The sequence below is a fragment of the Egretta garzetta genome, unplaced genomic scaffold (assembly GCF_000687185.1).
Source record: "Egretta garzetta isolate BGI_Z169 unplaced genomic scaffold, ASM68718v1 scaffold98, whole genome shotgun sequence".
Lineage (NCBI taxonomy): Eukaryota > Metazoa > Chordata > Aves > Pelecaniformes > Ardeidae > Egretta > Egretta garzetta.
This window is the reverse complement of record NW_009260611.1, coordinates 63,692-80,039: the sequence shown is the minus strand read 5'-3', so window position 1 is coordinate 80,039 and position 16,348 is coordinate 63,692. Positions and strand designations below refer to the sequence as shown.

Genomic DNA, 16,348 nt, shown 5'->3' with positions numbered 1-16,348 from the left:
GCCGTTAGCTCTCATCTACGCTCCGTAGGCTATATCCCACCTCGCAATGATCCAGGTTACCGCTTAGTTGCATGCTTTACCTATAGTGGATTTTCAGGTAGAAACCACCATGGAGCTGGCTTGCAGCAGGTGCTACCTGAGCAGTTAAGGTGCCCTTGATGGAAAGGGATGGGTATATAAGGTGATGGGCGTAGGCAGCTGGGGAACTGCTGTAGCCATCCCCAAACAAGCTGACCCCTCTTTCAAATTCAAGCCCTCACTCGCATCTTTAAGATGTCAGCTTCAATGTGAAACACTAGAGGGTAGTATGTTACTGCTGCTACTTTATTTTAGAACATATCCATATTCCTTATTTTTTTTAATACTTTGATTTATACAATTCAATATTTTAAAACAAATTAAAAACTAAAGAAAAAAATAGTGCTTTGTTTCTGTGACTGAGCATGGTGTGCAATGATATTTTTGGTTTGAGTAGAAAAATGATTGGGTTGAATGTAGATCTGACTTTTATCTTTCTTCAGAAGTGTCATTAGGAACACAATACTTAAAATTATTCACTCTCTGATGTCTCAATATTCATTCACGCTTATGTGTACACAATGTAAATACACAGCGGTATATAAGAAGAGGCAGTGACTGAGAATAATCAGGCAGTTTTACCAAGAGGTACTTGGCTTTGATGTTTAACAAGGCACATATTAGTTCATGACATTGCTCATATGTATTTCCAACCAGGGTGGGGTTTTAGTACTTGAATAACTTTTTTATTCTCTCTTTTCTTTCAGGCACCACCTTCCATGGTCAGTAATGAACAACGCCAACATGCCGAGCACATATTCTTATCATTTAGAAAATCAAAATCGCCATTTGCTGTTTGCAAACACATTTTGGGTAAGTTTTAATAAGTTAAGCATGTACCTGTTTTTATAACTGGAACTGTCCTGTTGTTCTGCAGCTGGGAATACGAATGTTAGTTTTGACACTTTTTGATGGAGCATGAAGCCTATTGCTGCCCTCTGGTTTTATTTCTGGCAGCTTTAAAGTCTGCAACATGCAACTTCATGTAGCTAAGTTCCTAACTGATTTAATAGATTCAGGTTTCCTCTGCTACATGATTATGGTAATACTGTCTAATCTGTGGAGCTTGTAGAACTGCCTGTACTCCGACTGCCTGGCTTGATACTTCCCATTGAATCAATCAACAATGCAATTTTATATACTTTTGCCAGATTTTGCACTGGTGCTGAACTTTTCTATGGTGAGAATTTATTTCAGGTAGAATGTCTTAGTAAGTTGCTGTTAGCAGACCAACTGTTGTGGTTTGTTTGGGTTTTTTTGTTTTTAAAAAGAGGAGTTAGAAAAGTTTCTGTCTACCTGGTAGAAGCAATAGAGTATTGCTTCAAAGTTTTGTGGGGTTTTATCTGTGGAGAAAGGAAAGAGATAGGTAGGTATCACCTTTTATCAGAAATTTCTTGGGGTTTAATGGAAATGCTATAAATGTGGTTGTGTTACGAGTCTTTAAAAACAAGTCTGTTTTTATAGGCACTATAGAGACTTATTAGAGTTTAGCAGCTAAATAATCTGAAAATTGCAGGAGCATGTAAGCATGTAAGACTCCTGCTCAGCAGGACTGTTGTACTGACCAGATGCAAGTGTTGTGGGAAGGCAAGGGGGAAGCTTCGGTGAAACCTGACTCCGAAACCTGGTGAGGAAAACCTAGAAATTTGTGGAAAAGAGCAAATGCCAAAACCACAAAAAGCCACTTTTCTTTCAAAGAATTTGCCAGAATGAACAGAGAAAAATAGAATTATGTTTAAAATATGATTATTTTCATACTTAATTCATTTCACAGTAATTTTTTTAAGTTATTTCTAAATTTACTGAATTAGAGATGTACAATTCATGAATATTGTGATGTCAGTGTTGCAGGCCTACTACTGTGTTGTTAAATTATGCTGTGACATATAGAGCAGGCTGTGGTTCCTTTCCTACACCCACTCCCCAACCGAAATTTTTTCTACGAATAAGTTTCTTGTAGTTTTAGTATATTATATTAGTACTTCATCTGGTCCTGAAGACCGTAACCAAACTTTTTGCTTTATGGATCTGCAAAATGGATGCTTTTTATTTTCACGTTGGTTTTTAGAGCATTTTAAGGGTGTAAAAAACCCATACTTAAGTAACTTTGCAGAACATTTTGGTGTCTCGTAAGTGATGTATTTGCCACTGCTCAGAAGTAAATAGTGGAAATTTATGAAATAAATGCCTAGTAGTACTATCTGTGCTAAGAGATACATCACTGCATCTTGTTCTTAAAGAAGGGAATACAATTTAGCATTAATAATGAAATATCACTGCAGATATATATATATTTTTTTTTTTCTTCTGAAATGTGGCTGGTTGGGAGGAAAGTGATACTGTTTTTAACACCTTTTGGATGTCTAGAAATATTACATCCTTAAACTGCTCGTGTGCTATCACCACTGAGAAACCAGCATGTTCCCTAGCAGTGGCTTCTCCAGTCAGCAGTTATGATGCCAAGACGTGGAAATGAGAGACTTTCCCAAAACTTTGATCTTCATGAATACGTGTTTGTACAGTCTGGACAGAAAGAACAGCTGGTTACCACTTAGGAGGTGAGAAGGGAGAGGCAGGGATTATGAAATCAGGAATGGAAACAAGCTGTTCATCATGAGTGAAAGAGTTAAAGTGTACTGAAGGGATATGTGCAGGTAAGGATGGGTAGGAACCAGAGGATCAGAGCAGATGTGTTTAAAAAGAAACAGGTTAAAAAAGGGTCAAGACAGGAATTTGAATGGAATGGAGGTAGAGAGGGATAATAAGGCTGTTGACGGCGTTTGTGGGAAGAAGAGTGTACGAGCTATACGGGGAGAGCAACAGAGATGGTGAGCATAAGAAAAGGGGGAACAGCCACTACTGTATAGTTTCTTTAGGAACCTGGAGTTGAACCCAGGAAGCATGAGGCTCTGCGTTCTTCTGCTGTAAGCTTATAGCTCTCAAATGTACTGGCAAAACTCTTCCTGTTTTTCTTTAGTAACTTCATGTAGAGGGTAGTGGTGCTCTGGCTAGTTATAAGCTTACACCAAGTGCTGGATGGCTGTGCTGTTAATGATTGCAGTTGTGCATCTGCAGTACTTAAAGTAGACAATTTTGATTCAAGAATGCAACTAATAAAATTAAAATAGCTTTGAGGGCTACCGGTTCTCAGTTTTGGTGAGGGTCTGGAGCACCCTTTTGTAAGGGGTAATGGATGCAGAAAATCCAATCACAAAAAAAAAAAAAATGGGACTTGCTTTTCAGAGGGTTGCAGTAATTGCATCAAAGCTACTAGGGTTTTTACTTGGAGGGAAGGAGACCTCCTGTGTAATTGCACTAAAAAATGGGCATGGTGTTTTGATAATTCTGTCGTTATAGACAATTTTTAATTGATTACCAGACTGCTTTGAACAGTTGTCCTAGACACTGAAAGCTGCACAGAAAAAATTCCTTCCTTTTTTTTTTTTTTTTTCCCCCCCCCCCAATAGCATTCTTTTTTTTGTGTGAGCTTTGTACAGTTTGAAAAGCCAAAGACCCAGGAGGTAGAAAACACCAGAATTAAAATACCCATGCAGAAGTAAGCTGGCTCATTTTTATGTGTTAGACATACACATTAATCTTTTAATTAAGTGGTTACTTAGCTTTCCAAATTAAGCTAAGTAGATTTAAAGGTGGTTTATTTTGATTTAAGTGTGTTTACCTGTGTAGGGTTTAGATTTGGAGCCTGATTAAATTAAAAACATGATTTTAGCAAATTGGCTGCTATCTTGGATACAGAACTTGCATATAAAGGAAATATATATTATGAACTTGTGCATATATAATCAGGACAAGAAAGTTTGGCTTTTAGTTATTTAAAGCCCATCATCCCCTGACTGAGGCTTTCTTGCATAAACCTGGTTTTTCTAGTCCTGGCAGGTCACCCACCATGGCTCAAACTCTATTTCTTGTTCAGGAATTTTATTTCACCATTTCATATTTCATGCTTTTGCCACCCTGTGGCTACACCTTTTCCAAATGCTCTTTCTGTGCTTTCTACAGAGCTCAGAATATTTTGAAACTGACTACTGAGATACTACCAGCTATTTCTAAATTAAAATTTTTAAAAGCAAAGGAACAAAAAAAAAAAGTATGTAGCTTTCTATTGTCATATAAATTAAATTCTTTTTTTTTCTGTGAATTATATTTTGTAGTCACACAAACTGTCACCTTTTCCCATAACATCTTTTTCTACATACAAAGCAATCAGATATTCAGATAATAAGGGCTAGTGATTTTTACACTTCGATAGAAAGTTATATTTTGATTACCTCAAGATAAATATGGAAACTTGAACATAATGTAGAAAATCTTAAACACACCAGTCTATAAAACTTATGTTGTAATAATTAAACACAAAAGTGGACTTTCTTCTCATTACCATCCATAAAATACATGTAATTTTATGCACTGTTGGTTCCAAAGACAAACACACAAATGCTAGAAGATTCGTCAGTTCTGGCATGCCCGACAATTTAATCATATCTTAATGTATTATGATTAAATCTGTCATTTTTATTTTGTTCCACAGTTGCGTTAGCATTCTTACTCTTGATTACTCTTCTTCTCCTGAGTCTCTGACTCAGATAATATTGGACAATTTGATAATTGGGTTATTGGTTACCTCTCTTTTGAGGTGTAAATTCTTTGTGTGATTTCATAGCAACAAAATTCCATTAATAATAAATTAATTAATAGTAAATTCCATTAATTTTTTTTCGTTAGAAATGCATACAACCTAAATACATGTATGTCTTCTGATACTCAAATTGCTTTTGTTTTTCCCCACAGAAACGAGTAAAGTAGATTATGTCCTTTTTCAAGCTGCCACAGCGATAATGGAAGCAGTTGTAAGAGAATGGATTCTTTTGGAAAAAACTAGCATTGAGTCACTGCGAACATTCCTTCTAACCTATGTCTTACAAAGGCCTAAGTAAGTATAGAAGAACCACCTCTGAACGTGTAGGATTCTGCATAAAGTCTGGGTTATCCTTTTGTTTCCAAGGGTAGCAGTGAAAGACATTTCAACAATAATTTGTCTTCCATTCTTAATGCTTAGTTTAACTCTGTAGAATTGTCAGCTTTCCCTTATGAAGTCACACAAAATGTTTGAAAAAGGAGTTTTAAAATTTTATTTAATGTTGATGTTCAAAATTATTTGCAAACGTATTTTTTCAATGTTGTTTACAGCCTTCAAAAGTATGTTCGGGAGCAGATTCTATTAGCAGTAGCGGTGATAGTGAAACGGGGATCATTAGACAAATCAATCGACTGCAAAAGCATTTTTCATGAAGTCAGCCAGTTGATCAGCAGCGGTAACCCCACTGTGGTAAGCATTTTATTTTCTTCTTCAAAATTTAAGCAGTCCTTATCAGCAGCATAAGTTATATACTTAGTGACCATAAAATCTTGTATACTTCTCTTACCTAAAAATAAAGATTAGTAATTAAGTTGATAGCTATTCAAGCAATCAATTACCAAGTCAGAGATTTTTGGTAAAATGTTTTTGGACTAGCAGTAGTATGTGTAGTTCTTTGGTACACAGTTACACCATATTTCTTAGGGAATAGGTTTTTCTCAATAGCCTCTTTAACTGTCACTAATGTGATGGGTTATTTTTTTTTCCTGTTTCTCTGGGTTTCTTTAATAAAACAGCATGATCTAAAATGGATTTTCCATTAGCTGGCAGGTTCTCTACACACTCTGTTCCCCTTCCATCTGTGCAGTGCTGCACCCTCCTGTGGCTCAGCTGTCGGAATAGGCTACCCAGCAAGAGGCATAGGCCTCTGCTGTTCTCTGGGAGACTGGTAGGTGGAGAGAAAGGGGTGTGAGGAAGTAAAACGTGGAATGGAAATACAAAACTTACTCTAGATTTAATGTCATACTCCTAGGGGTAAGTGTTACCTTCCATACTGAGCTGAAAGTGGAAACAAGGTGTCCAATATCTATCTATGCATTTAGCAAAATTCCGTTTGCTATGCCAGGAGATAAGTTTAGAATAGGTCATAATAGAGGCATGTAACTAGAGATTAAAGAGAGGTGATTTTTCTCCTACCAAATGCAAATCGAAGATTATGTAGATTCCATGCTGAAACTTTTAACCAAAGCTTTTCTCAAACAAAACAAACCTTGAGGGAACAGACTCCTAACATTGCCAAGCATTTAGAGCAGCAGTTATATTGGATGCAAGCAGCAAATGTTTAACTCTGAAAATTCAATCAAAATGTACTAGAAGTAATGCAGTTCATGTCATGGTCCTAAAAATAGTGTGTCACCTCTGAGCACAAGTGATATCTCCCCAGGGTATGGAAATTTCAGTTACGCTTCTAAACCTTAATTTCACTGTAATTTAGCTTAAGGAGAACATTTCAGCCTTTTTGGTTATGCATAATTTGGATAGAAATGGGTATTTGTTTAGGAGAACAATGTTAAGTTCATGCTTTTTTCCAGAGAGCATCACCTTGTTATTAAAATGCAGTTACAACTGAGATTTTTCAAGTTTTTTGCATGCTGGTGTGTATGCTTATGTAGTTTATATGATCTTTCCATAAAGATACAAAAGTGGAATAAATAGAAACCTGGATATTGACAGAGCAGTCCTCTCTCAACTAACTCCTGCACAGTCCAGCTTCTGCGGTTGTATTCTGTGCATGCACTAATATACAGGCATGCTACGTTGAACACAGCATACAGCAAGCTAAGACTGCCAGCTGTAAGTATATCACCCTGGGCTTGCTGCAGAACAGCACGTCGCAGAGGAGCTCTGGCTGGGGGAAGGGACAGTATTTCACTCTCCTCCAAGTTTCACTCACTGCCACCATAGAGAGACCAAGTTCAGCTCAGCTTTTCATTTCCCTTTATCTACCACTCTTCACAAGTACTACTTTTCCCATAGTTTTTCCAAAGTATTTGTGCTCAGGTTTTAAGGGTATTTAAAACGTCTTTAGTATATAAAGATGTTTTCTATTCTGGTATGCTAATACCATGTACTAGTAAAAAATGGTATGTGATGCTGATGGAACATCTTTTCTGTAAGGCGCAGTATCTTTGTTAGTCTTTGGCAGGCTGGTTATAAACACATGTTCCCATGTCCGTATGAGGTTTTATATTATAAAATAGTCCTCATTCACAGAAATGTTCTTGTAATCTTCCTAGACTTTGCTGCAAGAGAAACTCTGGTACTCGCACAGCTTCATGTGACCCAGGACTTGGCATACACAGTCATAAGCAGTAACAAAATTGTGTGTTAGCACAGTACCTGCCACAACTGAGCTCTGAGGGGGTTCAGGGCATGCCTCTTGCACAAATATATAGTAACTTTCAAAGGTTGTATGAAGTAATTCATACAATGAATTAAATATGGTTACTAGTGTCTCTGTAGTCTTCAGCCATGCCCGTCAGACCGTGTGGAACCACAGTGGTGCATCTGCCTTGCTGCCATGTGGAATTGCAGCGAAGGGTGCTTCGGGGTACAGTATGAAGCTAAGGGAGTGGTACTGCTTTCAAGATCCAAGTTGTGCTGTCAGGACAGTGCCATGCAGTGTCACAGGTGTTTTGGCACTTCACTGGAGAGGTGTTTATATTAGTTAGTCATAATAACATGCCTCCACCCAAGTCAGAGAGGAGGCTAGGATATGGGTGTTGGGAGAGAGAGATCAGCAGATGTTTTCCAGCCGTCTGTGCCTCCCTGACTCCTTCCACTTTTTTAACATGTCTTTCCTGTGATGTGATGTGCACTCTTGCCTCTAGCCTTGTGCACTCAAGTTTCTGGGAGTCTGTCACACCTTCGTGACTCCCAGTTCTCTGTTGAGTTTTCTGTGTCCTTGACAGACTTCTGCTCTGTGTTTCCTCTGACCTACTGCCCACCCATTTGTGTCTTCCTACCTGAGGTTTACTCTAGCAGCTGAGAAATAACATGAGGAATCGGCAGCAGGTCACTTCTTATTTAAAAATGTTTAAAGCTCTCAAACTTGGCTCTTAGCTGTTGTTAATGGCAGTTTGTAATTGAGAAAAAGTCCTTTATAAAAAAGCAAAGTGGTCCTTTGCCTGCTTCCTGCTTACTTTCTCCTCTCTGCCGTCTTTGAAGCTTCGTGGACCTTTTTTGTCTTACAAGAATAAAGTAGGTACTTAGTATTTTCCGTTTCTTGTGACCCTCCGTCCAGTTTGTCAGACATCTGTACTAGCTCTGTGTGTGGTATACTCATGGTCCTTAAAATCTTTGGGACTTTTCAGTAACATGTTGTCAGGGTCAAGTCCTGAAGGTTGGTGTAATGAGAATAGCAAGTGTAGATGGTACTAAGTCTTTTGCATGTATCCTTTTGCAGGATTTTATATGCTTGCTACCTTAACTTCTTAAATACTAGTTAAAATATCTTTAGAAATTGATGTATTTTGAGGATGCAACTTGAAGTTATGTTGAGTAGAGCTGTGGCAAACTGACATCGGAGTGAGACTGATGGATGAACTGTTGAGAATGAAAAAATGAAAAGGAGGTTGGAAGGAAGAAAAGGAGAGGAGTAGTGATGAGAGGAAGAAAGTGGGCAGGAGATAAAAAAGATGGCTTTAGTACTGAGTACTCTCAATAGTGGAACACAGTGTACATGTTAAGGAAATAACAGGGCACTAAGGAGGGGTAATACTACAGGGATGGGAAGGATGCGTGGTTAGAGCCAGGGTTTGAACCTGGAGCCTTGGCTCCTGCTGCTGCTTCTCTGTTGTATGGACCTTTATGGATTTCATGGAAGAAACCTCTGTCTGATAAAGGAAAGCAAACTATAGAGTGTCTGGCTGCCTATTAATTTATAAACGAGGTTAGGTAGTAATCCTCTGGGAGGACAAGGATTAGCTTTGGAGTTCCTGGTTTTGTTTTTCCTGGCTCCACCTGTAACATAGATACAAGCCATCCTCCTGCTCATGAAGGAGAGTCTGTGTTCTCCCTCCAACAGCAATTTCAGAATCTCTTTTCAAAATCTTCATCTCTAGGGGACAGAGCTTCTGGCAGTAGACACAGTATCATGGGCCAATCTTAAAATGCTAAATACGTGTTTTCTATCACTGATTTCAAGATTTTGGAGAATTATGTGAGCCAAGTTCTCAACTATGAATGCCTTCAATATCTTGGCCTTTTCTTTGTGTGTTAGAATATTCTGCTTTTGCATACCTGAAGGATTTCGTTTGTCCTTCATTCCTGCCAGAAGGACAGGAATCCTGGCAGCCAAGATGACTGATTCCCAGGAGGAGAAACTGGTCTGCATGTGAAACAGTCAGACAGACTTTGTTTAAAGCTGGACTAGGATATGGGTCACAGCTCGATTTCTTCCAGAATGTGGGTAGGCAGATGCAGAGGGGTCCAACTGCTGTAGAAGAAGCACAGAAGCTGTGTGTTTTAAGACCTACAGCGCATACAGTAGAATGTGTTCTAATATAAAGCTCCATACCCAAAGTCTTACATTTTTCTGTGTATGCAAGATGACTTGTTAAGACTTACTGGAAGAGCTCTGGGATCCTACAAGTTCCTTCTGTCTTAAAATTTGTAAATCTGTTGGCCTGTTTCCCAGGGTTCATGATTGGGCTAGAGAGGAGATTCAGGTGCTTCAGGTTACCTAAACCTACTAAGGAATGTGCTCTGTGGATGGATCTCATGTGAACAGTGGGGAATATTAATAAACAGAACTCTAGGCATTCACCTTCATTGAAATTAATCTGTCAATAATAATGGCTACATAGATAACTAGTTACATTAATTTGGCATTTATCAATCTTATTTCTAGTCTTTAAGAGGAATTTTACTTCTGGATTCCTGAGTCTAGCTGTTGCTGTCTCATGTAGTAGGGTAGGAGTTGGAGAGGCTCTCATGACTTTTACATTTTGACAAAAACGTATATATTTCCCCCCACCCTCTACTCTCAGCTGTATCTTCTGGTCTAATAAATTTATTACCTTGTTCTATGAACCTTACTGCCCTTGAGACATGTTGAATATAAAAACTAGAGGGTAAACCAGGATTTTCAAGCTGTTTTGTTCATGCTGACAACGTGCCCTATAAAGGCCTAAGTTAGTGTGTTAAAAGGTTGGTTTGGGAATTTTAGAGATCCAGAAACTACTCCAAATAAGAGGTTAAAACTTGGTAATAGAAATGTAAGAGAAATTTAAAACGTAAGTATTTTTTTAGTAGTTGTATTAACAAGGGTGCCTTTCAAAGTTTTCTGGTTTTCCTTTTGAAAGAGAGCCTACTTTACTGGAGATGCAGTACTGCAAGACTCCAGCTTAGTTGCTTAATAACTTTAATACTGGAAATTGAGAGCTCCCAGTATTATCATTTACAATAGAGCTGCAGTTTCAAAGACAGGGCTGGGAAGTGAGGAGACGTGATCCAGAGGAGAGATGTGTGCCCCCTGTTCTATGTATGGCATCCAGGACTCCATTTCCTCAATTCTGCCATCTTGTGAGATGTGCAGGTGTGGAGCCCCTCACCTGTAGACCTCAGAGACTCACTGGGAAGGAAGAAATTATGCCTTTCTGTGGGTTACACCTATATTTCTTTTACTGTGGTGACACACAAACACGCTTGAGGGGAGAAGCCTCTTTAAGAAGTTTATGGACCCTAGGTGCTCTGTCTTTAGTCCCTCTTCCTCTCACAGGTACTGCCCTTCTGAATACATATGTTTAGTGATAAACTGGATCTGTGTGGGAGTCTACTTAAAAAAACCTAGCCTCCTTCCTCCTAACAGGTTTTTGTTGTTTTTTTTTTTTTCTTTAAGCAGATCTGCTGTGGAGCAGAGCCAGGTAATGCAGCTCATTTGGCATATCTGGCAGTATGGCAGGCAGAGATGGGCTAGAAGGACCAAGAATGAGTACTGGGAAAAGTTGGGGGGAGAGGGGACTCCTGCCCACCAAAGGGCACTTGCCAGGATGATATATGGGTGGGTGATAGTGATGGTGAGCTGCATGACTAGTCTTACTATTCATTATTTTGAATTTAATTGAAAGCCTTGGATTTGTTCATGCAACTACTGTAGGAGTGAAGATTCAACTGGTGCCTTTCGGACAGGAACCTGGAGAAGGATATGTTACCTCTAGATAAATCATTTTCAGACCTTCAGTATGTTTTGTGCTCTAAGCTTCAGCAAACTCTTCCTGGACCTCTTCCATTATTAGTAGAGACTGCTACTTCCCTTCTCTCTTTGGCCAAAGCCTGCATGCTTCACATGCCACAAGATCATCTTCCTGTGGCCCCCAGTTATTCGCAGAGGAACTGGTTTTCTCTTTCTTTTCTCAACCTTGAGGATTTCCCTTGGTTGGTTTGCCTGGTTCCCCCAAAGGAAGGGAAGGAGGGTCTTGCTTGTGTAGGTGTGGTGTGTTAACCTGGTCGGTGCTGCTTGTTTGTCTTTGCACCGTGACAGAGAGGGAATGGGAGGAAAGGGGTGCACTGCCCAGCCAGTCTCTTACTGCTGACAGTACAAAACTGCAGCTGTGGGTCCTATTCCTATCACCCTGTCCCTGCTCTACAGCTTTTTTCCACCAGTTGGCTCATTTGGGAAGGAACAAACAGATAAAATCCAGTCGGTTCTCCCTAGTGCTTGCTTATATTTCTTCAGACTATATTCTGATTTTCTTTTGGTTGGGAACTACTGCTTCAGCTCTCGGGTCTGTGTCGTGTGTGTGTCCCCCCATTGCAATGCTCACAAGTTGAAAAGCTGGAGCGGCCCCAGTTATTCTGTGTACATAATGGTATTTCTTTTGGTCCCATGGCCATCCTGTTAGCCTTTCCATTTGGAGTTGCAGCTTACATTCTGGGGATTTAGATACTCTGAAAATGCTAGCAAATACAGCTGTGCTTATTCAAGGAAGCTAGGGAAGAAGTGTATTACTGCCTTTATAAAGGAAGCCTTGCTTTAAACAATTTATTTGGTAAAATTGCTTTTGACACATTCTCACTACAGAATTTTATCGTCTAAGAGCAGCACAGCAAATTCTACCTCTGATAGATTTACTCTTTGATTCTTTCTGCTCTTGTGCAAGTTAAAATTAAATGGTTTAGGGATATTATTAAATGCTGCTTGTGGCTTCCCTTTGGTTTTGGTAATGGAGTTTACATTATATGGATGGAGACAAAAAGTCCTCTAAACGCATATTCAGGCTGGCAGTGATCTAACGTAACAGGGTAGATTTTACCATTTGCTCTGTTCAGGTGAGACCTTTATTCTTTTAAATATACTTAACTCATTTTTCTGTAGGTGTAAATGACACTTGCAGAAGTTGGGGGGGTTGCTTGATTGTTCAGGTTTTGTAGTAAAATGAATGATTTAATCAAGCCTCTGAAAACCTAGATGCATCTTTGCTCTGAATTTTAGAGCAGAGGAAACGCTTGTTGGTGCTGTAGTTCATTGTGCTTTGTCTGTTGGCTTTTCTGCCTTGGAGCTGGTGTACCACATGTCCATTTTTTCCTAAGCTGTATTTGAACTCTTCTTCCTTTCAGATGCTTTGTAACCTAACTACCCTCAAATGAAGCAGTTCACTTATTCCATGGGCAGTCCAGGCACAAGTGTGAAATCCCTTCAAACATTGTAGCTTTAACTTTTGTTATAGGGGACATTCCATTTGGAGGAATAAGTTCATTTACATTCAGCATCTGTTTTTTATGAATTATATATAAATGTTGTTTACTGTTAAAATGGTGCACGGTCTTTCTGTAGTGTCTGTGTTTTATTGGAGTAATTTAAAAAGAAAACCACTAAAACGATGTTACTACTGGGTGTCTGATTGCCAAGTTAATCTCTTATCACAAGTCCCATTGATCTTCTGTTTGAGCAGCTGAGAGTCTATTTTATGTATAGCGATCTTTCATGAAGTTTATTCCTGGTAATAAAGCTAACTGGGGTGAGTGCCAAGCTATTCTCAGAGGCAGTCCGCTCTCAACAAAAGAAGTATTTTATTTTGTTAGATGGGGTTATTGTTTGGGTATGTACTTGTGGCAGAACTAGTGAAATTGCTAGCGAGTGAGTCAAACTAGGTTCAGAGGTGTACTTTTACTGGTATGAACTTAATGGCATTACTGCGCAATAGACATTCAGATCTGACTTTTAATATGATGCCCAGAATCATGTGCATTTTCTGCTTGTTACTGTATGGTATTATTAAATTGGATGGTCAGTCTGTTCTGTGGTATGGGAAAAACCTTAAAAAAACCAGGCTACAAAACAACAAAAAAACCCCTCCATCCCAGAACTTTACATGTATTAAGTGCATTCAATTTTATTTCACAGAGCACGACTGTATTGTTTTATCTGAAATGTTGTTTTTAAGATTTTTGAAATCTTTCTTCTGATAGACTGCATTTGTGTTGAGGTACTTAAAGTGTCTTCATACCAAACATACATGTAAATTAAAATAAATGTGTTTCAAAATATTAGCAGTTAACTTTCAGTAAAGTTAAAGTGTCATAAAGTAAAATTTTACCTTTAGTAAAGTTTAAGTAAACTTTATTCCAGAGTTTCTGAAGTATTACTGCATATTCATAAGAGTTCAATAGATGGCAGGGCACATGTTCTTTTATGCTAATTATTTTGTTAATATTCACCTGAAAATGGCAATCTTACTGCTATGTACAACGACCTATATAGACTCCTATAGTCTTATGGCAGTTTGGGGAAGCAGTGGTGGTTTTGTATGCAGCTGTATGCAAATGCTTGATGTTGCAAGGACAGGTTAGAGGTCTCGATCTGTTCTTCTGCTCTTGTCCGTAAGTGAAAGTCCTGGGGGTTGGCACCTACCTTCTAGGAGACCAATCTCAAGCAATCTCACCCCAGCCTATTGTTGCAGTAAATTTTAATTTACTGGCCAGTATCTTATCTTTGTCTTATCTTGGTCTCCTGCTGCTCTGGTGACCTGGATATATGGGTGTGCTTACAATTCCTCATGGATGCAAGGGGTAAGCGCAGATGCAGAGAGCGACAGGAGGGCATGGATGTGCCTGTTAGCTCACACGGCGCTTTTGGTATGGTGAGGCAATGAGGCAGGACTTGCACCCCAGGTATCGAAATAGTGTGCCCTGGTGTTTGCTGTGCGCTAGGCTGATGGAGGGAATTAAGTGTGTAAATCTCTAGTAACGTCACACTTCTCCTTTCATGCTCAAAGCAGGTACTGATGTCAGACCTACCTGAAATAGCTCAGGAACTCAGAGGGAGCAGGTCAAGCTGCTTTATCAAGCTCTTAGATTCAGTCTGTACCATCAATCATAAAATTTAATCTTCTTTTTAAATTTCTCCTTGAAATCAGGAAAAAAACACACAAAAAAAATCTGGAACATGCTTTTATCATGCAATAGCACATTGCTATCCAAACAGAAAGGATGAATTGCTATATACCATATAAGCAAACTGGAGAAAATGGAAGGAGAAAACGTCTATTTCAGCTAATATTAACTATTTGCAATCACAGTGGAACAACCTTTTTTTTTTCCTATTGCTCCTTCCCTGTCATTTGAACTTACTGATTTGTTTTCCAATAATTGGTAACCGACTCCAAGTGATGGTTAGTCTGCTTCGCTGCCCTGCTTGTCCTGTGGTGGTCTGGATGGTGGCTTGGTGTGAAGATCTTTGCATGATAAAGCAGAAGCAGCTTAGCTTTAGCCAGGCTGTTGTACTATTGTAATCATTAATCTCACATGGTAATCATGGTACATTATAGAGCATCAAACTGCACAGATTTGTAATTGCAACTAATGATGTCCATGCATCATGGCTTCTCTGAGCTGAAAAGTATCAGTGTGTCAGTAACTCAAGCATAAAATAAGCCTGCATTTTAAAGTATTTAGAGAGCCCTGTGAGACTTCTGCATCTCCTGGCATGTAATGAAATGGGGCAGTGTTTTCTGGCAACTTTGCATTATTCCTTTAAAAACATGTATTCTTAATCTGAAGCATTGTTCTAGAGCCAAACTTGGGGTTTGGGGTTTTTTTTTCAGTTTGGGGTTTTTTCCCCCAGATTAATTCTTTTCATATGGAACTTCTAATGTTTGATTTAAAACTCGGTGTTAGCCTACACTGATTTTTTTTTTTTTTTATGTTAGATCAAATCTGGATTTCCTCTAAATAAAAAAAATATTTGTGTAAATAGCTTCCACAGAAATTTGGAAATACTGAAATGTTTGACTAATTAGAAATATTTTGAAGGCTAGTATAGAACTGGCACTGTACTTGTGCGTGAGTGCTTTGAAGTGTGATGTTATTTTTCACTAGCTAAATGTTGCTTTTATCACATGTGATGTTGTGACAGTGGTGACTGTAGATCAGAAATAGTCCACTTGAAATAACTATTTATTTCTTTAAAATGGGAAAGCTTGGATTTTGCATCTGATCAGCAATATGCTGGTCTACTGTACAGCTTTTTATATAGTAGAAGAGAAACCCCATATATTATCGCAAAGCCACTATGTTCAATATGTCTGGGACTTATTTAGCAAGTAAGAATGTTAATTTAGTGTATACTGGCTAAGATAACTAGTTGTCTGGGGGGTCAAGGTACTGACTTCAGAGGCATTTCTGAACAAAGATGTTGCAGTTGGTGGGTGGATGGCACTGGTCTCAGCTGTTGTATGAGCTTGCATAAATAGTATCATCTCCACTTTAATCTTTCGGGTGTTCAGAGGTAGTGTGCATATTTCTGTTTAACCCCTGGACACTTGCTGGCATGCATGACCCTTTAACAATTCCTATCCCTCTGTCCATCCCTGGCACCTTGGCTCCAAACAGTCTGGGAGGATAGCCAGTAATTTTGAAGTTTTTTGTTAAGAACATCTCTTTAACAAAAAGTGTCTTCATTTCAGTGGTTTACAGTTTCTATTGTGCTTGTTACAGTAGTGTATGGCCCACTTCTGAAGTACTTCTTGCCTCTCCACTGTGCAATATTTACTCCCCTTTGTATGTAATGATCAGCTAAAAAATATTAAAACTGGTGTTGATGGTTACTGGACTTTGGCATCAGGAAAAAAAGCTTTTTTTTTTTATTTCAAGAAACAGCAACAAAGGCTGGAGCAGTGTGTTTCATAAAGGAAAGTTGGCTTCTGAGTTGTGTTTTAGGATAAGCATTTGATTTACCTTACCTTAAATTTTGAGAATTAAGAAGATACTTAAATCTTCAATCTTCATGGATCTGTTTCTCCAAAATTAATGGGACTTTTTCTTACCAATTTTTGTATTGCTTTGGAGATATCATTCTAACAGAGTAGTTTTAAAGGTTCTTTCTGAGGCTTG

The 16,348-nt window shown here is 38.7% G+C and overlaps 1 protein-coding gene across 3 annotated transcripts in view; it reads left to right on the top strand.

Moving 5' to 3' along the window:
• Positions 1-791: 791 nt before the first annotated feature.
• XPO4 (exportin 4) overlaps positions 792-16,348 on the top strand; it is a 62,638-nt gene continuing 47,081 nt past the window's right edge. For 2 of the 3 annotated variants that reach the window (XM_035900434.1, XM_035900433.1), the window contains exons 1-3: positions 795-891; positions 4,888-5,029; positions 5,287-5,425. In XM_035900434.1, coding sequence (XP_035756327.1) covers positions 798-891; positions 4,888-5,029; positions 5,287-5,425 — 375 coding nt within the window. In that variant the 5' untranslated portion in view covers positions 795-797. Of the gene's footprint in view, positions 892-4,887; positions 5,030-5,286; positions 5,426-16,348 lie in introns of all 3 variants that reach the window. The other variant, XM_009644878.2, reaches the window with a different exon arrangement.